General features: G+C 38.0%; 6 protein-coding genes across 6 annotated transcripts in view; all 6 read left to right on the top strand.

The window, feature by feature from the left end:
- Nucleotides 1-2253: 2253 nt before the first annotated feature.
- The window catches only part of LOC131364713 (protocadherin alpha-C2-like), a 116541-nt gene continuing 94812 nt past the window's right edge, over nucleotides 2254-23982 (top strand). The window contains exon 1 of the mRNA XM_058407992.1: nucleotides 2254-4799. Coding sequence (XP_058263975.1) covers nucleotides 2442-4799 — 2358 coding nt within the window. The 5' untranslated portion in view covers nucleotides 2254-2441. The remainder of the gene's footprint in view (nucleotides 4800-23982) is intronic.
- Nucleotides 6263-10558, top strand: LOC131364717 (protocadherin alpha-8-like; the record flags this gene model as incomplete). Its single annotated transcript, XM_058408000.1, has 1 exon — nucleotides 6263-10558. A coding segment is annotated over exon 1 (2379 nt), but the record flags the coding sequence as incomplete, so codon positions are not given.
- Nucleotides 10948-13505, top strand: LOC131364718 (protocadherin alpha-3-like). Its single transcript, XM_058408001.1, has one exon. It carries the CDS (start codon nucleotides 11112-11114, stop codon nucleotides 13488-13490), a length of 2379 nt encoding a protein of 792 aa, XP_058263984.1. The 5' UTR covers nucleotides 10948-11111; the 3' UTR covers nucleotides 13491-13505.
- On the top strand, nucleotides 13649-16186 carry LOC131364720 (protocadherin alpha-7-like). Its single transcript, XM_058408003.1, has one exon. It carries the CDS (start codon nucleotides 13817-13819, stop codon nucleotides 16184-16186), a length of 2370 nt encoding a protein of 789 aa, XP_058263986.1. The 5' UTR covers nucleotides 13649-13816.
- On the top strand, nucleotides 17177-19900 carry LOC131365078 (protocadherin alpha-3-like). The gene has a single exon (XM_058408688.1). It carries the CDS (start codon nucleotides 17495-17497, stop codon nucleotides 19898-19900), a length of 2406 nt encoding a protein of 801 aa, XP_058264671.1. The 5' UTR covers nucleotides 17177-17494.
- Nucleotides 20765-23561, top strand: LOC131364712 (protocadherin alpha-8-like). Its single transcript, XM_058407983.1, has one exon. It carries the CDS (start codon nucleotides 21120-21122, stop codon nucleotides 23559-23561), a length of 2442 nt encoding a protein of 813 aa, XP_058263966.1. The 5' UTR covers nucleotides 20765-21119.

Genomic DNA, 23982 nt, shown 5'->3' with positions numbered 1-23982 from the left:
CAAACGGATGTCAATGCCCTCCATGTTATCTGATATGAGCGACCTTCCATGTAGGAAGTAAACCATGCTCCTCAAATTCAAGGACTCCTGAGGGTGGGCAAGTGACTCTTGTGGTTATCTGTGTCAAATGCAAAAAGACAAATAAATAAATAATCAGATCATCAAGCCAGATTATTAATAGCACTCTCTATTTTTCAGTTTGTTTACTGTACACGCAATGGTAATGTAACATTTTGTTCCAGTTTTTACCTGACCGTTTTAAACCATACAGTGATTTGTTTAGTTTACAGACTAGTTTTTCACTTCGAAACCCTCTGGCTGTTTAATGTAAATCTCACAGTCAAATGGAGCATGTAAATAAGCTGTATTTACATTAATCTGGTGGATATCAAGATCATATTGAGCTGCCATTTGCATCAAGGCTCTTATCGAAGTCATTTCTTATTGACATAAGACTTGACTTATTTCTTATCTCATTCTTCGAAGTCTTTTTATAATCCGCAACCACTGCTTGACTATAACCTTTAGCAACATATCTGGCTTTGTATGTCTTGGTTTCATCTGCGTTATTTTTGATTGCATAGACCTATCTAGCCCCAACTGCATGTTTACCCTCTGGTAATGTAGTTAGAGTAAATATGTTATTCTCCTTAAGTGAGTCCATTTCCTCTTCCATTGCCTTAGCCCACTTCTGTGACTCGTTTGAACTCATTGCTTCCTATAATGTTTGTGGTACATTACACACTCTGTAACAGTAGTCAACATTAGTTGTCATGGTTGTCACACTTAACATCAGAGACAAAATCCATTAAGTACAGTTGAGCTCTCCTATTTCTTTTAGGCTAAAATTTACCCTGATTACTTCCCTCTGTCTGAGGACTACCCTCATTTTTCATTTCGGTTTGAGGTTCATGAGTCTCTTCTAAAATCTGGTCAGTCACATCCTCTTTGACTGCAAGGGTGCATACCTTTCCTCATGAAAATCATCACTTGACAATGACATTTTGGTGTTCAGTAGTACACTTTGTTACAAATATTTCCCCGCTTCTGGATAGTAGACTAGGTATGCAGGGTTGTTTTTTTGTACTCAACAAAGATTTCTTTTTCACATTGTGCATTCAATTTCTTCTTGTCATGTTTGTACATGTAACATTCTGAACAAAATATTATCATTTTAGAACAATTGGGTTATCTTCCAGTCAGTACATAGTAACTATTGTAACACCTGTTGTGAACTGCTGCAGCAGTCATTATAGCATAACCACAATATCTTTGGTAGATTGCTCTCTAGGAGCATACATCTTGCCATTCAAAACAGGGTTACCTAATTTCTCTCAGCAGTCCCATCTTGATTAGATGAATATTGTGCTGAGGTCTCATGCCTAATACGATTTTGCTTAGCAGTGACTGGAACTCTATTTCAATGAATTCTGTACCATTATCTGATCTAACACACCTTATGGTCCCATACTGATCACTGATAGTCATCAGTAATCAGGAGTATAATCATACTCCTCAGTGTCATCTTCACCTGATGTCCCTCGCTGTCAATCAGGCACACCTCTGCATCACCCCATCTCAATTAAACATTAAACATTACCTTAAACAAATGTATAATGAAATAGATTTAGTTTTGCTTATTGCATCACCATAGTTTGCAGAATAAATAAAAATACCTCCTAATATTTTTTCCCATTGTTTACACATGTTAACATTCAGCTTCGAAATTGCCTGCCATTTATATAATTGTAAAAAAATTATAAAATGGTAATAGATAGGCAATCTGGGTTTTACCTTTTACCATTCCAATGTTAGCAATAATACATTAAATATGTTTATAATCTCCTTTAAAAACTATAGCCAGTGCATTCAAAGCTCTGTTGAGCTGGCATAGGAAACTGACATTGAATAATTATATGGATTAAGCTGTGCTGGGAAAATCAAACGAGTTCTCCCTCATTTTATTTCTAAACCTTGGTTTCTCAAAGCCTCAGGAATGTTTGCATCAAAGCTGATAAATTCTCACTTTTAAAGACCGTTGATGAAGTTTTTGATAGCGACAATCACGAACACATACTAGATACGGAAACAATAGCATATTGTAGAAAACTTTGCTTAGTTTTACTTTCCAAATAGTATAAAAATAGCCTAAGGCTGCCATGGATTTAACTATCAGTGGTTGAGCTATGGCCACTTGGGGTCAGTGTTGAAGGCTTCATGTTGATACTTTTAAGTCCTACCTCAGATAGTGACGTATGCTGTGCGTATTTTCTACTGAGAAACAAGAGGACGATAAAAGCTGAACAAATATCGGATAAAAAGGAGGTGTCCTTTTTCAAAAGAACATGTTTTAGTGATAACTGTGGTTATCAGACGCTAATGCAGCCTAAACATCGAGGATTTACCTTTGCTTATGGAATGTTTTTGGTAAATCAGTGACAATGGAAAAATTCGGACAAAGGAGAAGACTGGAGCGCTGGCGGATTGCCCTGTGTGCTTCTTTGCTGATGTGTTTTGCGGACAGAGTTTCAGCTCACATAAGGTACTCCGTGGCAGAGGAGGTGAATAATGGATCTGTTGTCGGAAATCTTGCTAAAGATTTGGGTCTTGATGTAAATACTTTGGTGGACCGGCGTTTCCGTATTGTTTCAGGAACTAATGACGCTCTTTTTCGGCTTAATCAAAAAAATGGCGTCTTGTATGTTCATGCAATGATCGACAGAGAACAAATATGTGAGGGCAATAATCCCTGCGTAATAGATCTCAAAGTTGTAGTGGAAAACCCACTGGAGGTTCATTATGTGGGTGTAGACATTACTGATGTAAATGACCACTCTCCTGCATTTCCTGATAGGCAACAAAGGTTAGAGATTGCGGAGAGCACGTTACCGGGTGCGCGATTTCAGCTAGAAAGTGCGCGTGATCCAGATATCGGTATAAATTCCGTACATGTGTATAAAATAAGCCACAATGAACATTTCGACTTGGAGATAAGGGACAGGGGCGACGAAAAGGTACCATTTCTGGTTTTACAAAAAGCGCTGGATAGAGAGCGTAAAGCTGAGCACGAACTGACTGTGACGGCAGTGGACGGTGGAAATCCACCAAAGTCTGGAACTTTAAATGTCACCGTCACTGTTCTTGATATCAATGACAATCGTCCAGTCTTCAGTCAAGAGGTTTACACGGTACATTTACAGGAAAACTCTCCAACAGGAACCATAGTAATAAAGCTGAGCGCAACTGATCTGGACGATGGTTTAAACGGGGAGATAATTTACTCCCTTAGTAGTAAATTAATACATAAAGTTTATGATGTATTTGATATGGACCCAGCATCGGGTGAAATTAGGGTAAAAAGCAAAATAGACTTTGAAAACACTGATGTTTACAGACTGGATGTTTTGGCATCTGATAAAGGCACACCTCCAATGACTGTCGATTGCAGGGTTATTGTGAAAATTTTAGATATGAATGATAACGCTCCTGAAATAGAAATTATGTCACATTCTGATTCAGTGCCTGAAAACTCCAAGCCCGGAACCGTTATTTCACTAATTAGCATTTTAGATAAAGACGCTGGTGTAAATGGAAAAGTTGTATGTACTTTGTCCCAAGACATTCCTTTTGAGTTAAAACCATCCGTAAAGGACAATATGTACTCTTTAATCACAAAATCGCGTTTAGACAGAGAAGAAATCTCCAGTTATGACATAACATTAACTGCCTCAGACCTTGGCCAACCTCGTCAAACTGCACAGAGAACCCTGAGTGTGCAGGTGTCAGATGTGAATGATAATAGCCCAGAGTTTTCTCATAATCCTATTGAAATATATCTAATGGAAAATAACGTCCCCGGTGCCTCTGTATTTTCCGTAACTGCAGCGGATAAGGACATGAATGAAAATGCAATAATCGTATATAGCATTCTTAGAGGAGATGGTGCAAAAAACAACATACCTACAATACTAAGTATAAATTCTGAAACGGGAGTTATTCACGCGCTAAAAAGTTTTGATTATGAAGTAGCCAAGACCTTCCAATTCCACGTGCTCGCTACAGATTCTGGAACTCCGTCACTAAGCAGCAACGTCACAGTGAACGTGTTCATTCTGGATCAGAACGACAACGTTCCAGTGATCTTATATCCAGTCAGCGCTAACGGTTCTGCTGAAGGTGTGGAGGAGATTCCCCGCAATGTCAACGCAGGACATTTGGTGACTAAAGTGAGAGCCTATGACCCGGATATAGGATACAACGGCTGGTTATTATTTTCACTGCAGCAAGTGAGTGACCACAGTCTCTTTGGTTTGGACCGCTATACAGGACAGATAAGGACCCTTCGCTCATTCACAGAAACAGACGAGGCTGAACATAAACTGGTCATACTGGTCAAAGACAACGGCAATGTTTCACTTTCAGCAACTGCGACTGTGATTATTAAACTTGTTGAGCCTAAAGAGACTTTTGCCGCATCTGATGACCAAAGTCCGGTAAATGACATAGAGGAAAATAACATTACATTTTATTTGATCATTACCCTGGGCTCCGTTTCAGTTCTTTTTGTTTTTAGTATAATCATGTTAATAGTAATGCAGTGCTCCAAATCTACAGACTATTCCTCCAAGTATTTACAAGATACAAATTACGATGGGACACTGTGTCACAGCATCCAGTACAGATCCGGAGATAAACGCTACATGTTAGTTGGACCAAGAACGAGTATCGGTTCTACTATAGTTCCAAGTAGCAATCGGAATACTCTAGTTGTGCAAGATCGCAGGAGAACGTCTGGGGAGGTAAGACTTTAAAAGAGTTAAATTATGTAAATTATTTCATGTGGAAAATAAACAAAGGTAAATCGTCAATTATCACGGTAACTATGTTATTAAACATTCGCAAAAATAAACATTATTTATATATAAGCGTTACCCTGACAAATACTGTAGTCTTAATCTTAGACATAACTTCATTTGAGACGATGTGGAGGTGGGATGATAAAAGTTTTAAGCTGGCAGAAAACCACTCAGTTAAACTGTCTGCTCTCAAATTGTACTGAGTAATGATGTCATATCGGGGAAACATGCAGCCAACGGTGCGTAAAGTGCCGCAGCGATATGAAAATGGGCCTATTTAACACTTTAAAAAACTTTAGTAAGTCTGTATCCACAAACTAGTCAGGCTAAACTTACATGCTACAGTAAACGAATACATTAACATTGGCGATTGTACAATAGCAACGCACTACCAGTTAGTCTGGCTAGACAAAGTGATAAGTTGTTAAATCAATAATGAAAACCTATGCAATATGCAAACTACAACATGCAACATAAATTTCAACAATGCATATATTATAAACGTATAAAAGTCATGTCTGATCTAATACTACTATTTATTACTATTAATACTACTACTCTAATGCTGCTGTTTAAGACTTTAATACTATAATTAAGTTAGGTGGTGGACTTTTCTGGTGCTGAAGGAAGACGAGTTTTAGCAGTGACCACAATGGAGAGAGTGCAATTGTATTAGGATAATATCATGATAGTTTTGATGAATGTCTTAATTTTAGAAATGTTCCAAACATTTTATGTCAAAATATTTGGCCATAGTTTTTTTTCTCCCACTGACAGATGATAAGAACATCTTTATTTATAGAAACAAAATAAACTGGTCAGGTCAAGTGCAATGTAAGCATTGTTACTTTCAGCAACACCATGCGTGATTATCAAAGCCAAATGTTGCTTTTTTACTTCTGACTGTAAAATGGAGTAAAATTTTGAGAAGAAGCATAACATTACATTTTATTTCTTTAGTACCTGGACATGCAGAATTGCTGGTCAAGAGTATAATAATGCTTCTGATCCAAAAACAACATTCTAGGAAACTTTGAAAGTTTTAAAGAGAAATTGTTTGGCCAAAGATGAAAATTCCACAGTTTTCTTTTTTCTGCAAAGCATGTTTGGTGGCTGAAATGTGGTTTGAGAGAGTTTACTACAGGCTAATATTGCTTACAGTATTGCTGAATCAATATCACACAAACACCTCAAAGATTATGCATGAAAAAATTATCATTAACAGTGTGCTTTCTGATACTGTAGTAAGTTGTAAGTTGTGGACCACGGATGAAAGTGAGTAGTGTTTTAGAAGAAATTTCAATTATAAAATAGTTCATTTATTTTTTATATTGATGATTTACAATGATTTATTCTGTCTTTCCCCGAGTTTACCCATGTCTTGAACATGGCATAATGTATATGTTACTTGTTAGCATCCATACTAGCAAAGCTGTAGCTCCAGACAACAATGGAGGACATTGCACCGTAAACATTTGAATGGTCTTTACAAATAATTGTACATTTTTTATATCTAAACCAGTAGTTTAATGTAACGGCTCCATTTGCTCCAGACGGAGTCACTGTTACACAGAGATTGAGAACGTAAAGGTACTTTTATTGCGCATGTCTTGTCTATTGTCGTTTCTCATCGAAGAGGCGAAAAACACTGCCAGGAAGACACCTTGTTAAATCAAGGGGACAATATATATGCTATAGGAATGTATAACACTGGATATATTTAATTACTAAGGACAAACTGGTCATAATTAACATGAACTTGGATTTAAAGAAATCTTTCACTATGACAGTCGGAGGACAAAGGATCAAATGGTGGATGGTTTTGTGGTTCTCTTTGATACTTTGCCTGGATGTGTTAGTTTATGCTCAAATTAAATATTCTATTCCAGAGGAGCAGAAAGAAGGATACGTTGTGATGTTCAATGATATCTCTCATTTTAGAAACCATAAATATAGCCCATTTCACCATTTAATGAGAGTTACTGGCGAGAATCATGCTGATGAGCTAAGGAGTTATTCATTTCTCCCTAATCAGCAAACTTGAATGATTTGGGTTTTTGTTTCCCCATAATACATCAGGTTAAATTTGTAGAAGTAGGTGTGACGTATTGCCTGTTTGCTCAGAATAATATCTGGTAGAGATAATCTGGTTAAGATAATTTAATTGAGATTTATTGGAGTTAGAAAGGAATTATGAAACGTTTATCATGTAATTGTTTAAATTACATTTTGTTGTATATAAAGATACTGTATGTTCTCATTAATAGACATGGTAGGAATGCCTGTTGGAATTCTAAAATCTATCAGTCTTTATATTATAATTATATTATGCTATAAAGATAATAAGCATAATTGTAGAAAATTATTTTATCTTAAACGGTGGCGAAGGGGGCTTGAACTGGTTTCCAAGAATGGTACATATAGTGCGCCGTCCATGGTGCTGAAACCAGTCACTTTTAGATGCAGGTTCTCTGTCTTGAGAATTATGCGCAATATTCATTGCCTACATAAAACTATATATATATTTTTTAGAAACTTTTACACGATATAATAAGCACACAACCTTAAAGTTTATTTTCTGTGTTGGCATTGTTTGCCAATGTGAAGTCCTGCTAAATAGAAATTGTATAATTACTAATCTAATATGACTCAGTATTGCTTTTCTCTGAAAACCTCCATTAAACTTTGATTTATAAGTGTGTATAAACAATTCAGTGGGCTACGTTAAAGAACGTAACTCTGTTTATGCTTACTATGTCACTTGTACAGAACCTATTAAAATACATTCTATTACATGCCTTATCAATGTATCTGTCAAAAATTAAATATATTTGCCTTTAAATTATTCCCGGAACACCAGTCTTGTTGTCAAAACCGGTAATTCATGAAAGATTTGTGATTGGTAGGTCACTATAAATTACCAAAATTTGAGTATATGAGAGAAAACCTTAAAAGTCCGTGTATGATTAGTAATGTTGGTTTCCTGTAAAAGGTACAGTTATGGGAAAGATTTAGACAATAGATAGGCCATACAATTGCAAAAGTGTATCTTTTCGGGAGGTAATCTGTATTATTATTTTCATGTTTACACCAGATGATGTCAGTGTTACATTGCAAAGGAGAATAAATGTTTTGCCCTGCCCACTCTTGTACGTTGTACATGGCCTGTCTTGTTTAGAAGAGGCTCGCTTTACGAGCACAAGAGAAAACACGCCATATGTCAAAAATAATATTTTTGCTATGATATAAGGTATAATCCACAAAAGGATTGTAGATTTGGTAATTAAACAAAGCGGACAAAGAGCAGTACACGAGACTTCACGATGGGAGATGGAGTACAAAGGCGGATATGGACTTATCTGTGGATTGCCTCTTTGTTGATTTGCTTCGCGGACGGGTCTGCGGCCCAGATAAGGTATTCTGTTCCAGAGGAGGTGAAAGAGGGAACCATTGTAGGAAATCTTGCCAAGGATTTGGGACTTGATGTGAGTTCTTTGGTGAACAGACGGCTCCGTATAGTATCCGGACCAAAACAAGCATTTTTTGGAGCTAATCAGGACAATGGCGTGTTGTACGTTCAAAGGAAAATCGACAGGGAGGAGGTATGTGAGGACTCTAACGCCTGCTTGATAAATGTGAAGATTGCTGTTGAAAATCCTTTAGAAATCCACCATGTTGTAGTCGAAATAACAGATATCAACGACAACGTCCCCAGTTTTTCTCAAACGCATCAGTATTTTGAGATAGCTGAGCATACTCCCATAGGAACAAGCTTCCAGTTGCACGCAGCACGTGACGAGGACACAGCGTCGAATTCGGTTCGCAATTATAAATTAAGCCAGAATGATAACTTTGAAATCGATATAAAAAATAGTGAAGGAGATAAAATTCCATTCTTAGTAATACGGAAACCACTTGATCGTGAACAAACAGAGGATTATATGTTAGTTGTTACAGCGGAGGATGGGGGAAATCCCCCGAAAATAGGTACCCTGAACATTAACGTTAAAGTACTTGACATAAATGACAATCGTCCGGTGTTCAGTCAAAATATATATTCTGTAACATTACAGGAAAATTCACCAGTTGGCACAGTTGTGATTACAGTAAATGCAACTGACAGTGACCAGGGCTCCAACGGCGATATTGAATACGCATTCGTCAAAACAATGAAGCGCAAAGTCTATGACATTTTTCAAATAGATGGCATTACAGGAGAAATTCGAGTTAAAGGTGAAGTTGATTTTGAAGACATGGAGGTTTACAAGTTGGATATACAGGCTTCGGATAAAGGGCAGCCTCCTCTCACAGTGGACAGCAGAGTAATCATTAAGATTTTAGATATGAATGATAATAAACCAGAAATCGAAGTGACGTCGCTTTTAAGTGTTGTTGAAGAAGACGCCAGTTCTGGCACAGTTATATCTTTTATCAGCGTCTCTGACAAAGACTCCGGACTTAACGGAAAGGTCGTGTGCAGTCTAGCAGGTAGTGTTCCTTTTGAACTCAAACCATCCATTCAAGAAAATATGTATTCATTAGTAACAAAACAAAAATTAGATCGAGAAATGATAGCAAGTTATAATATTATTATAACAGCCACGGATTTAGGCCAGCCTCCTTTGTTCACTATTAAAACTTTACCCGTGCAGGTATCAGATGTAAATGATAACAGACCGCAGTTTTATCAAAACTCTTTTGAACTATACTTGCTGGAAAATAATACCCCTGGTGCATCAGTTTTTCAAGTGAATGCCTTTGACGATGATTCTGAGGAAAACGCAGGGCTGTCATATCACATTATCAGAAATGGTGAAGCACAAAATGATATGAAATCATTCCTAAATATAAATTCTGAGAATGGAGTTATTTACGCGTTAAAAAGTTTTGATTTTGAAACGACAAAAAGGTTTCAGTTTCACGTGCTCGCTACAGATTCTGGAACTCCGGCGCTAAGTAGCAATGTCACAGTAAACGTGTTCATTCTGGATCAGAACGACAATGTTCCAGTGATCTTATATCCAGTCAGCGCTAACGGATCTGCTGAAGGTGTGGAAGAGATTCCCCGAAATGTCAACGCAGGACATTTGGTGACCAAAGTGAGAGCTTTTGACGCGGATATAGGATACAACGGCTGGTTATTATTTTCACTGCAGGAAGTGAGTGACCACAGTCTCTTTGTTTTGGACCGCTATACAGGACAGATAAGGACCCTTCGAGCTTTCACAGAAACAGACGAAGCTGAACATAAACTGGTTATACTGGTCAAAGACAATGGAAATATTTCACTTTCAGCAACAGCGACTGTGATTATCAAACTTGTGGAACCCAAAGAATCTTTTGCCGCTTCAGATGTTAAAAACGCAGTAAAAGAAGAGGGAGAAAATAGCATTACATTTTATTTGATAATTACTTTGGGTTCTGTTTCATTTCTTTTCATGATCAGTATTATTGTGCTGATTTTAATGCAGTGCTCCAAATCTACAGACTATTCATCCAAGTATTTACAAAATACAAATTACGACGGGACACTGTGCCACAGCATCCAGTACAGATCCGGAGATAAACGCTATATGTTAGTTGGATCCAGGGCAAGTATTGGTTCTACTCTAGTACCAGGCAGCAACGCGAATACCCTAGTGGTACACGATCGCAGGAGGAGAACTTCTGTTGAGGTATGGCCGTTTCAAACATTAATATTTATAATTAATAATAATAATAAAATAATTTTGAATAAAAAATATTTATTTATTTATTTATTTATTTATTTATTTATTTATTTATTTATTTATATTATTTTGTATATATTTTACATATATTTAACAAAAGATGGTATAGCGCATTACATTAGACATTTTTCATATATTGTTGACATACAAATACATTTGAACATTTGGGCATGAGCCTTTGCATACATTGTACATTAAATAAGGAAGCTATAGGTACAATACATATACATTTCCTCTAAAGCAACTTATACATCTGTTTTGGAAGGCCTTTGGGTGCGATATATATCGCTTGGTGTCAGTGTTACACAATGAGATATATTCTGTTTGGAACTGCCCCTTTTCTGACGTTGCCCCTGACACTTCTTTGCAATGCGACTGCGATGTGCTGATATTACCTCCAAGATGGGTCAAAATCTTTATTTTAAAAACTGATTTTCTTATTTATGTTTGTACGGAATACCGACGTCAAGAAAACAAAGGGATTACCGCTTCTGATAAAAGACAGACGCTGTCATTTTTCATCGCGATGAATTATTGGAGACAAAGGCAGCGATGGGAGCATTGCTGGATTGTTCTGTGCTTTTCTGTGCTGATGCGCCTAACGGAGCAGGTTTCAACTCAGATAAGGTACTCTGTCCCAGAGGAGGTTAAAGACGGAACGGTTGTAGGAAATCTTGCTAAGGATATGGGTCTTGATGTAAGTTCTTTAGGACACAGACGACTTCGTATAGTTTCTGGGTCTCATGACGACCTTTTTCAGGTTGATAAGAATAATGGCGTCCTGTCTGTTCATAAGAAAATCGACCGAGAGGAGATATGTGATAGAAACCGAGTTTGTACAATAAATTTAAAAATCGTAATTGAAAATCCACTTGAAATACATTACATCGAAGTAGAGATAATAGACGTCAATGACAATTCCCCAGTTTTTCCAGAAAACCAAATATTTTTAGAAATATCAGAAAGTAGACATTCTGGTGCTCGATTTGAACTTCCAGCAGCTCGTGACCTAGACGCTGGAATAAACTCTATCCGTTCCTATAAATTAGATCAAAATGATCACTTTCAGCTGCAATTAAAAAATGGCGACGATGAGGACAAAATAATTTTTGTAGTCCTGCAGAAGCCTTTAGACAGAGAGCAACATAACAAACACTTGCTCAGTCTGACCGCATTTGATGGAGGAAATCCTCCCAAATCTGGTACTTTAGACATTATTGTTTCAGTTATTGATGTTAACGACAACATACCTGTTTTTTCTCAAGAAATATACGCAGTTACGGTAAACGAAAATGTCCCATTTGGAACTATAATCGCCACTGTTAATGCCAGCGATGCAGACGATGGTCTCAATGGAGAGATTGAATATACACTTGGACGATCATCCAAAAGTAGTGTAAACGACGTCTTTCAATTAGATAGTGTTACGGGAGAGATAAGTGTAAAGGGGAATATTGATTATGAAGAAAATGAAGTGTACAGGTTAAATGTCCAGGCAACTGATAAGGGACAGCCACCGATGACCGTAGATTGTAGAGTTGTCATAAAAGTTATAGACGCGAATGATAATAAACCTGAAATACATATTACGTCATTATCCAACATGGCACTCGAAGACTCTAAAAGGGGAACTGTGATTGCCCTGGTTAGTGTTACTGATAAGGATTCTGGTGTCAACGGTAAAGTTATTTGCAGCCTTTCAGGTAACACACCATTTGAGTTGAAACCATCAGTAAAAGACAACATGTATTCATTGGTGACGAAAGACATGTTAGATAGAGAATTAGTTTCATATTATGACATTACCATTAAAGCAACGGACTTAGGCCAGCCTCCTCAATCCAGTGACAAATCTCTAAAAGTACTGGTCGCTGACGTGAACGATAACAACCCGGAATTCTCCCAGAATCCTCTTGAACTTTATTTACTGGAAAATAACTCACCTGGGGAACTCATGTTTTCTGTAAGTGCCACTGACAGAGATTTAAATGAAAATGCAGCAGTCATTTATTCTATTATCAGAAGAGACGGAATACAAAATGACATAGCATCATTTATAAACGTCAATGCTGAAAACGGGCAGATCCGAGCTTTAAAAAGTTTCGACTTTGAAAAGGTCAAAACATTCCAGTTCCACGTGCTCGCTACAGATTCTGGAACTCCATCGCTAAGTAGCAACGTCACAGTGAACGTGTTCATTCTGGATCAGAACGACAATGTTCCAGTGATCTTATATCCAGTCAGCGCTAACGGTTCTGCTGAAGGTGTGGAGGAGATTCCCCGCAATGTCAACGCAGGACATTTAGTGACTAAAGTGAGAGCCTATGACGCGGATATAGGATACAACGGCTGGTTATTATTTTCACTTCAGGAAGTGAGTGACCACAGTCTCTTTGGTCTGGACCGCTATACAGGACAGATAAGGACCCTTCGCCCATTCACAGAAACAGATGAGGCTGAACACAAACTGGTTGTACTTGTCAAAGATAATGGAAACATTTCACTTTCAGCAACAGCGACACTGACTGTAAAACTTGTTGAGCCTAAAGAGGCTTTTGCAGTTTTTGATGTCAAAAACTCAGTAAAAGAAGACAGAGAAAATAACGTTATATTTTATTTGATCATTACCTTGGGTTCAGTTTCATTTCTTTTCATCGTAAGTATCGTCGTGCTGATTGTAATGCAGTGCGCAAAATCTACAGACTATTCCTCAAAATATTTACAAGAAACAAATTACGACGGGACACTGTGTCACAGCATCCAGTACAGATCCGGAGACAAACGCTACATGTTAGTTGGACCCAGAACGAGTATCGGTTCTACTCTAGTTCGTGAGAGAAATGGGAATTCATTGAGGAGACCCAGTATGCACAGTCGTGAGGTGAGATTCACGGTTTTTCATTGATATGAAGTTTTTCTTTTTTTATTATTGTATTAGTACGTAAGTCATGTTTACTATGAGTTTTGTGACGTTACACATGGTGTCGCTGCATTACAGATTAAACATGGCAAACGGTGTATATAAGCTTTACCCCACCTCTTGTGACGCATGTACACTGGACCAGTAGTGCTCCTGTATATTGGGGAACAACGACGTCTGTTAACATGAAATATTGAAACGGAGTATATGCATTTTTTTATTTCTAAAAATGTATTAAACTTTGCGGAATAGTAGAGTTCTGCGAACGGGCATCATTTGGTGATGGTCAAGAGGAATTCTGCGTTTCCGTCATGACATCTCGACATAACGCATCGATAACGGCGGTTCTGCGCTGTTGCATTGTGTTGTGTTTTTGTGGTAAAGTATTCGCTCAGATTCGCTACTCTATTGCAGAGGAATCTACACACGGATCTGTTGTAGGGAATATTGCCAAAGATCTGGGCCTTGATGTGAATAGACTTAAAGAGCGAAGATTTCGGATTGTTTCCGGATCAAAGGATGACATTTTACAGATTAACCAGGACAATGGAGTGCTTTTTGTGAGTGGAAACATCGACAGGGAGCAGCTCTGCGCGAAAAGCAACGCGTGCGCAGTGAATCTTAAAACCGTGGCCGAAAATCCTTTGGAAATTCATTATATTGAGGTAGAAATAGCAGATATTAACGATAATCCTCCTGTTTTTCCTGTGCGTGAAAAGCATTTAGAGATATCAGAAAATGCTGTTCCCCAGAGTACGCGCCTCCCACTAGACGCTGCGCGTGATTTAGACGCTGGTGTAAATTCTCTGCATAAGTACATCCTTAGTCCCAATAACCACTTTGAATTAGATGTTAAAACACGTGAAGAAGACAAAATTCCTTTTTTGATTTTGAAAAAGCAACTTGATAGAGAAGAGAAACCTCAGCTGAATCTAACTTTGACAGCGTACGATGGAGGAAAGCCAGAAAGATTCGGTTCACTTAACATTACTATAACTGTTGTTGACGTTAACGATAACGCCCCAGTTTTTGATCGTCAGGTATACACTGTAACGTTAGAGGAAAATATCGAGATTGGTTCATCTGTAGTAAAATTACATGCCACAGATTTAGATGAGGGTGCAAACGGACAAGTTGTTTATGCTTTTGACAAACGTCTAATGAGCAAAGCGTTTGATAAATTTGAAATAAATTCTAATACGGGAGAGATTACTGTAAAGGGGTCAATAGATTTTGAAGAACAGCGTGTGTATGAAATAGACACACAAGCTTCTGATAAAGGACCAGTACCTTTAACAGGTCACTGCAGTATCATAATTAATATAAAGGACGTAAATGATAATGCACCAGAGTTTGATGTGACCTCACTCTCCACTGAGATATTAGAGGACTCAAATCCAGGGACAGCTATTTCTCTAATCAGTGTATCAGACAGAGATTCAGGTGAGAATGGTATGGTTACATGTACCCTTACAGATGACATCGCCTTTGAATTGAAACCCTCTTTCCAGAAGAGCATGTACTCTCTGGTAACTAAAGGCCAGTTAGACCGGGAGACTATTTCTATATACACAATAACCATAATATGCAAGGATAGAGGGGAGCCATCATTATCCTCGCAAAAGACAATACAAGTTAATATTGCAGATGTCAATGACAACAGACCAATGTTTACTCAAAATCCATTTAATTTTTATATAGGTGAAAACAACACACCAGGCATGTCTATATTTTCCATTAGTGCCTTTGACATAGACCAGAATGAAAATGCACAAATAACTTACCACATTCTGAAGGCAGAAGCCCATGATCCAAACATTGTCTCTTACCTGAATATAAATTCAGAGGATGGGACTGCTTATATTTATGCACTAAAACGCTTTGACTATGAAATGATAAAAACATTCCAGTTCCATATTGTTGCTTCAGATTCTGGAACTCCATCACTAAGTAGCAACGTCACAGTGAACGTGTTCATTCTGGATCAGAACGACAATGTTCCAGTGATCTTATATCCAGTCAGTGCTAACGGTTCTGCTGAAGGTGTGGAGGAGATTCCCCGCAATGTCAATGCAGGACATTTGGTGACTAAAGTGAGAGCCTATGATGCAGATATAGGATACAATGGCTGGTTATTGTTTTCACTGCAGGAAGTGAGTGATCACAGTCTTTTTGGTTTGGATCGCTATACAGGACAGATAAGGACCCTTCGCCTGTTTACAGAATCAGATGATGCTGAACATAAACTGGTCATACTGGTCAAAGACAACGGCAACATTTCATTTTCAGCAACAGCGACTGTGATCATAAAGCTTGTGGAGCCTAAAGAGGCCTTTGCATCTTTTGATGTTGAGAGTGCAGTAAACAATGAAGAAGAAAAAGATGTTGCATTTTATTTGATCATTACCTTGGCCTCAGTTTCAGTGCTTTTTGTTATCAGTATCATTGTGCTGATTGTAATGCAGTGCTCCAAATCTACAAACTATTCCTCAAAATATTTGCAAGATAGCAATTATGATGGCACCCTGTGTAACAGCATCCAGTACAGATCTGGAAATAAACAGTACATGCTAGTTGGACCCAGAATGAGCATCGGTTCTACTATCATTTCCGGGAGTAATGGGAACACCTTAATAGTTCCAGATCGCAGAAAAAGAGCTTCTGGTGAGGTAAGAAAATAATTTCATTTTTTTTCCAAATATGGTTTACAGCTTACCAATCAACAGCTCCTATTTTCTTTCTTTTTGTTATATTTTCATGCGTCCACCTAGATGGTAGAAACAGTATGTTTACATGCTGTCTAGCCATCTGTCTGTTTGTTTATCCAATAGTTGTTTGTAAGATTTATATAGATATCCTATATAGTTATCTTTGTAACCAGCAGAATTACTATTTATACTGGGAAACTGATTTTGACAGGCTGAAAATTACAGTAAGTTTAAATGTCTGACATGATTTTTCTTCAACAGCTTCCTTTCTTTTGCAATGTATTTTCAGGGTATTAGAGCTATACAAATTAGAAACAAGAAGGACTAGACTTCCTGTTGGCAAACACAACCAACACTTTTATATACACCATTAGAGTTGAGGTCTACATTATTTTCTATTCTCAATTCTGATTCAATTTTATCTCTTTTTCTATTTTACTTGATTTTTTTTCCTTCCTTCCTTCCTTCCTTCCTCAACCCCCTCCCTCCCTCCCTCCTTCCTTCCTTCCTTCCTTCCTTCCATCCATCCATCTACATTCATCCATACATCCATCCATCCATCCATACGTTTACTCAACCATTTTTTTCAGCTCCTTGCACATGTTATATTCAAGAATTTTGGTATACACTCACTAGGCATATGTAACTCAACTCTGAATTGTGGGTCTATATAGCTGGATATTAATGTACAAGTTACTGTAAAGTAGTGTAAAATTCACATGCATTACATATGACAGTTTGAGACATTTACTGTTTAGTCTGTGTTGCTGTTGTCTTGGTGGCCTGATGATATTTACCATTCATAAAGGTGATGGTGCATACCTGAATGCTTTGGAAGCATTAGGTGAAACAAGGTAATGTTGGTATGTGTAGGGTCTGAGATTTTACTCTAGGTTCCTCAAACATCTCTTGATAGCTTGTTGACCAGAAATGCTGCTGAACTTAGCAGTATCCTCTCCACTGTGAAGTTTTAAAGATGATGAGAATTGTTGACAGATTTACTTTGTTTAGTCTCCTTTGGATGTGGTTGTGCACATCGAGCTCACTTGCAGCCTGGAGGTGTCAGTACAAAACCACTAATGCTTCCTGACGTCAAACATACACCCCACCCCTTCACTTCTGCTCTACGTTCAGTCAACTGCTTGAACGCTAACCTTTCTATACACGTTATTTTTTATTCTTTACTTAACTATGCTGACATCAACAGTGTTGTATAAGCAAAATTAATATGCATGGATTAGCCTTACTGTTTTTGTAGATCGCTGTTTTGATCGCTGAAAAATGGAACAAAAGGGACTTGCTATATGGCGGAAACCACACGCAAGATTCTTCTTTGTGGCAATTTTGCTGTGGTTTGAGAGAACGATTTGGGCTCAGATACAATGGTCAATTTCTGAAGAACAGAATGACGGTACCCTCGTTGGAAATATTGCAAAGGATTTAGGTATCGACCACAGAATCCTAAAGGAGCGAGGATTACGCATTGTATCAGGCTCGGCAGCGTCGCTTTTCAGGGTAAATCAGGATGACGGAGGGCTTTATGTGAACGGGAAAATAGACAGAGAGGAGGTCTGCGCGGGAAACAGCGCTTGTTTGGAAAATCTGAAAATTGTTCTTGAAAATCCACCGGAGATTCACTACGTATCAGTACATATTTTGGACATAAACGACAATGCTCCGAATTTCACTCAAAAAACAAAACATTTGGATATAGGAGAATCAGCCTTACCGGGCACACGATTCCAGCTCCAAGCCGCTCACGACCCTGATAGTGGCAGCAATTCTATTCAGAGTTATAAACTGAGTCACAACGACCATTTTCGATTAGAAGTCAAACACCGGGATGAAGACGGTAAAATTCCTATTCTGATATTACAAAAGCCGTTAGACAGAGAAGCTGCACAGATCATAAAATTATCATTAACTGCTGTAGATGGCGGAAAACCACCAAAATCTGGAACAATGGAAATAATCATAAATGTGCTGGATATCAATGATAACGCACCTGTTTTCACTGAAGATACCTATACTGTAATGCTGCATGAAAACGCGCCTATAGGTACAACAGTAATACAATTAAACGCCACTGATTTGGATGACGGCTCAAATGGCGAAATTGTTTATTCGATAAGTAATAATGTAAACAATAAATTACAAGAACTTTTTGAAATATCTCCGATCACCGGCGAAATAATTGTGAAGGGAGTTTTAGATTTTGAGGTCAAAGACAAATATGAGATTGATGTTCAAGCATCCGACAAAGGACTCGTACCAATGCTGTCAGACAAGACAGTGACCATAAAGATTGTAGATGTAAATGACAATGCGCCAGAGATAGAAGTGACATCATTTTCAAGTGCCATTCCGGAAGATTCCAGATCTGGGACTACAATTGCTTTGATAAGTGTATCTGATTCTGACTCTGGGGTCAACGGGAAAGTTTCTTGTTCAGTAACTGAAGACATGCCTTTCAAGCTTATTTCGTCCACACATGATAATATTTATTCTTTAGTTACATCGTCAATATTGGATAGGGAAATGGCATCTCAATACGATATTACATTAACTGCAAAAGACGCAGGGAACCCGCCACTGTCATCGATGAAGTCTATAACAGTACAAGTATTAGATGTAAATGATAATAGTCCAGAGTTTATCAATTCCCCATACACGTTTTATGTACTGGAAAACAATGCTCCAGGAACATCTTTGTTTTCTGTATTTGCTTTCGATCGAGACTCGGGTGAAAATGCAGCTGTCAACTATCAAATATGGAGAGATAATCTCAAAGAGAACAAGTACACATCGTTCATCAATGTGAATTCTGAAAATGGCGACATATACGCGCTAAAATATTTTGACTTTGAGACAGTAAAGACGTTCCAGTTCCACTTGCTCGCTACAGATTCTGGAACTCCGCCACTAAGCAGCAATGTCACAGTGAACGTGTTCATTCTGGATCAGAACGACAATGTTCCAGTGATCTTATATCCAGTCAGCGGTAACGGTTCTGCCGAGGGTGTTGAGGAGATTCCCCGCAATGTCAACGCAGGACATTTGGTGACTAAAGTGAGAGCCTATGACGCGGATATAGGATACAACGGCTGGTTATTGTTTTCACTGCAGGAAGTGAGTGACCACAGTCTCTTTGGTTTGGACCGCTATACAGGACAGATAAGGACTCTTCGCTCATTCACAGAAACAGATGAGGCTGAACATAAACTGGTCATACTGGTCAAAGACAATGGAAACATTTCACTTTCAGCAACAGCGACACTGATTATCAAACTTGTTGAGCCTAAAGAGGCTTTTGCAGCCTCTGATGTTAAAAACTCAGTAAAAGAAGACGGAGGAAATAACGTTACATTTTACTTGATCATTACTTTGGGTTCGGTTTCGTTTCTTTTTATCATCAGTATCATTATGCTCATTGTAATGCAGTGCTCCAAATCTACAGACTATTCCTCTAAGTATTTACAAGAAACAAATTACGACGGGACACTGTGTCACAGCATCCAGTACAGATCTGGCGATAAACGCTACATGTTAGTTGGACCCAGAACGAGTATCGGCTCTACTCTAGTTTCTGGCAGTAATGGAAATACTCTTGTGTTACCAAATCGCAGGAGGAGAACATCTGGTGAGGTAAGGAGGACTTATTTACAAAGGCAATTATTTAGTTTCTAGTGCGTACGCTTGTAAAGTATATGTCACTTCTCCTTTTATACTAGTAGGGCATGAACTTGGCCGTTTTCTTGCAAACTGATTGTTGCAGAAATGAAGGTGGAATACGCGTGATATATAACTTTTAGTTCAGCCTATTCCACAAAAAATGGCATTTGTTAGCGATTTCGTTTGTGATTTACATATTTTTGTGCCCCTAATTTTATTTATTTATTTATAATCAATTTATTTTTTATTTTTTTGTGAATCTTGGTTTATTTTATTATTCATTGAATAACCTATTAATAATGTTTGATCTTTATTCCGTTTTCATGTACTCATGTTATTTAACATTTTCCCAAATTATACAACACAAAGACCGCAGTAAGGGCGTGGCAGAAGACCTTAAATTCACCATAAATAAATCGATGTTAGACATAGAAACAGCGACCAGCAGTGAGCAGAGCGATCGGCAAGCGGATTTCGTCCGCTGAGTTAACATTCTGAATTAGCTTGGCTTTCAGGCCAAAGCAATCACGTCATTAAGAGGAGGATCGCGTGGAATGTTTGTAAATTATTTACATTTGCTTTTATCAACTTTCTCACTTAGGATATACAAAAATTTAAACATGATTTAGGCGAGAAAAATATTGACATAACGTTTAGGGGGTTAAATTTAATCATCATATATTAAATGACTCAGTCAAGAACGACAACAGAAGAATGCCAATGGCCACTAGTTGCTGACCGTGGTACTGGCATTAATCAGGTGTTGATTTTAAATTTAACGTAAAATTATTATTTACTGTCATACATGTTTTCCCTTGTTTGTTCCGCTGTTTGTTTGCTTACCTTCATTATTTTGTTCGTTAATAATTAGTTATTTTAGTTAGTTATTTCAGGTTTTGTTCTATATATTCCTTTCAAACTGCAAACGACAATGGCTGAACATTTAAAATGCTTTAATGGCAATTTCTTACTTCTAAAAATGCCCAATGCATTATACTTTCAATTCGCGAGGTGTCAGCATACAACTAGAGGAAGGTTGATGATGTATATATAAGACGGTTGTTGTGACCGCCCATTCAGTATCCTCCTATATTTGCAAAATATCAGACGGAATAGAGACTATGCTTAATTTTATAGTACGTCAGTCTGTTAATTGAGATATTATGGTCAAATCTTCGATTAACACGCAGTTATTTGTGGTAAATCGTCTGTGGAAGTGTTGTAACCGCTCAAAATGGAACAAAGGAGAGGAGCTACATGGCGAAGAGTACATGTACGGCTTGCTTTTCTAGCTGTATTTTTGCTGTTTACAAGAGTGGTATTGGCACAGATAAAATATTCTGTTTCTGAAGAGCAGAAAGACGGTACCCTCGTTGGAAATATTGCAAAGGATTTAGGAATTGACGCGAGAAGCTTAAGAGAGAGAGGATTTCGCATTGTGTCCTCCTCGGGGGAGTCAAGGTTTAAGGTAAATCAGAATGACGGGGCATTGTATGTTAGTGGAAACTTAGACAGAGAGACTGTGTGCGAGAAAAGCATATCGTGCACGATCAATCTCAAAATCGCCATGGAGAATCCACTGGAGATTCATTATGTGACTGTAGAAATTATAGATGTAAATGATCATGCTCCTGTTTTTACTGAAAAGGAAACGCTGTTAGACATATGGGAGTCAGCGTTACCCGGAATGCGTTTTCAGCTTCAGCCAGCTCGCGACCCTGACAGCGGATCAAATTCTATTCAAACGTATAAACTCAGTCAGAACGATCATTTCCGATTCGAAGTTAAAGATCGTGATGAAGACGGTAAAACTCCTATTCTGATATTACAAAAACAGTTAGACAGAGAATCTGCACAAAACGTAAAGTTATTATTAACTGCTGTAGATGGCGGGAAACCATCAAAATCCGGAACAACGGAAATAACTATAAATGTGCTCGATATAAATGACAACGCGCCTGTTTTTACTGAAGATTCCTATACTGTAATGCTGCATGAAAACGCGCCTATAGGTACAACAGTAATACAGTTGAACGCCACCGATTTGGATGACGGTTCAAATGGTGAGATTGTTTATTCAATAGGTAATAATGTAAACAATAAATTACGCGAACTTTTCGAAATATCTCCGATCACTGGCGAAATCATTGTGAAGGGAATTTTAGATTTTGAAGTCAAAGACAAATATGAGATTGATATTCAAGCATCCGACAAAGGACTTGCACCAATGACTTCAGACAAAACAGTGACGATAAAGATTGTAGATGTAAATGACAATGCGCCTGAGATAGAAGTGACATCATTTTCAAGTGTTATTCCGGAAGATTCTAGGTCTGGGACTACAATTGCTTTGATAAGTGTATCTGATTCTGACTCTGGGGTCAACGGAAAAGTTTCTTGTTCAGTAACTGAAGACATGCCTTTCAAGCTTATTTCATCCTCACATGATAATGTTTACTCCTTAGTTACATCGTTAGCACTGGATAGGGAAATGACATCTCAATATGATATTACATTAACTGCAAAAGACGCAGGGAACCCGCCATTGTCATCGATGAAGACTATAACTGTACAAGTATTAGATGTAAATGATAATAGTCCAGAGTTTATTAATTCTCCATACACTTTTTATGTAATGGAAAACAATACTCCAGGAACATCTTTATTTTCCGTATTTGCTTTCGATCGAGACTCGGGTGAAAATGCAGCTGTCAACTATCAAATATGGAGAGATAATCTGAAAGAGAACAAGTACACATCGTTCATCAATGTGAATTCCGAAAATGGTGAGATATACGCATTAAAAAGTTTCGATTTTGAGACAGTAAAAACGTTCCAGTTCCACGTGCTCGCTACAGATTCTGGAACTCCATCGCTAAGCAGCAACGTCACAGTGAACGTGTTCATTCTGGATCAGAACGACAATGTTCCAGTGATCTTATATCCAGTCAGTGCTAACGGTTCTGCTGAAGGTGTGGAGGAGATTCCCCGCAATGTCAATGCAGGACATTTGGTGACTAAAGTAAGAGCCTTTGACGCGGATATAGGATACAACGGCTGGTTATTGTTTTCATTGCAGGAAGTGAGTGACCACAGTCTGTTCAGTTTGGACCGCTATACAGGACAGATAAGGACTCTTCGCTCATTCACAGAAACAGATGAGGCTGAACATAAACTGGTCATACTGGTAAAAGACAATGGAAACATTTCACTTTCAGCAACAGCGACTGTGATCATAAAACTTGTGGAGCCCAAAGAAGCCTTTGCATCTTTTGATGTTAAAAACTCAGTAAAAGACGTAGAAGACAATAACGTTACGTTTTATTTGATTATTACTTTAGGATCGGTTTCATTTCTTCTTATTATCAGTATTATTGTGCTAACTGTAATGCAGTGCTCCAAATCTACAGACTATTCCTCCAAGTATTTACAAGAAACAAATTACGATGGGACACTGTGTCACAGCATCCAGTACAGATCCGGAGATAAACGCTACATGTTAGTTGGACCAAGGACGAGTATTGGTTCTACTCTAGTTCCAGGCAGTAATGGGAATACTCTTGTGATACCAGATCGGAGGAGGGGAACATCTGGTGAGGTAAGAAGGATTTACCTAGGGTTTATTCCAAATGATGTGCAAACAATGATACAAACAACCAAACAAACAACTAGCTAATTTTACTTTTAATTTTACTCAATAACGGTTCATTATAGTATGGGTCTACAGTGCATGCAATGTAGTCAATCAGTCATCCTATTTACACCAGAAGAAAGTGCACCAAACGCCAAGAAAAGAGAAAAAATCTAACCTATTTTTGCAATTCTCATTCGACCTACCGTGGGCATGTCTAAAAATATTTTTTTTGTGTTTATCTACGTATTTATGAAACCCATGTGTGAATGTATTTATGCCTGTCATAGTTCCCCCCACCAAATTCCACTCAATTCCTGTTAAAGAACTCAGACTCTTCTCATGAATGACCTGGTCAAGATCTGTTGTGGCAGAATCAGTTGCCAGAAAACATGCCATTATGGGACCGCTGACAGAATAGTGCCACCAGACACTCGTAGCTGTCCAAGGTACTAGTGTTAGGCGT

The sequence above is a fragment of the Hemibagrus wyckioides genome, linkage group LG14 (genome assembly GCF_019097595.1).
Source record: "Hemibagrus wyckioides isolate EC202008001 linkage group LG14, SWU_Hwy_1.0, whole genome shotgun sequence".
Lineage (NCBI taxonomy): Eukaryota > Metazoa > Chordata > Actinopteri > Siluriformes > Bagridae > Hemibagrus > Hemibagrus wyckioides.
This window is presented reverse-complemented; position numbering and strand designations above follow the sequence as displayed.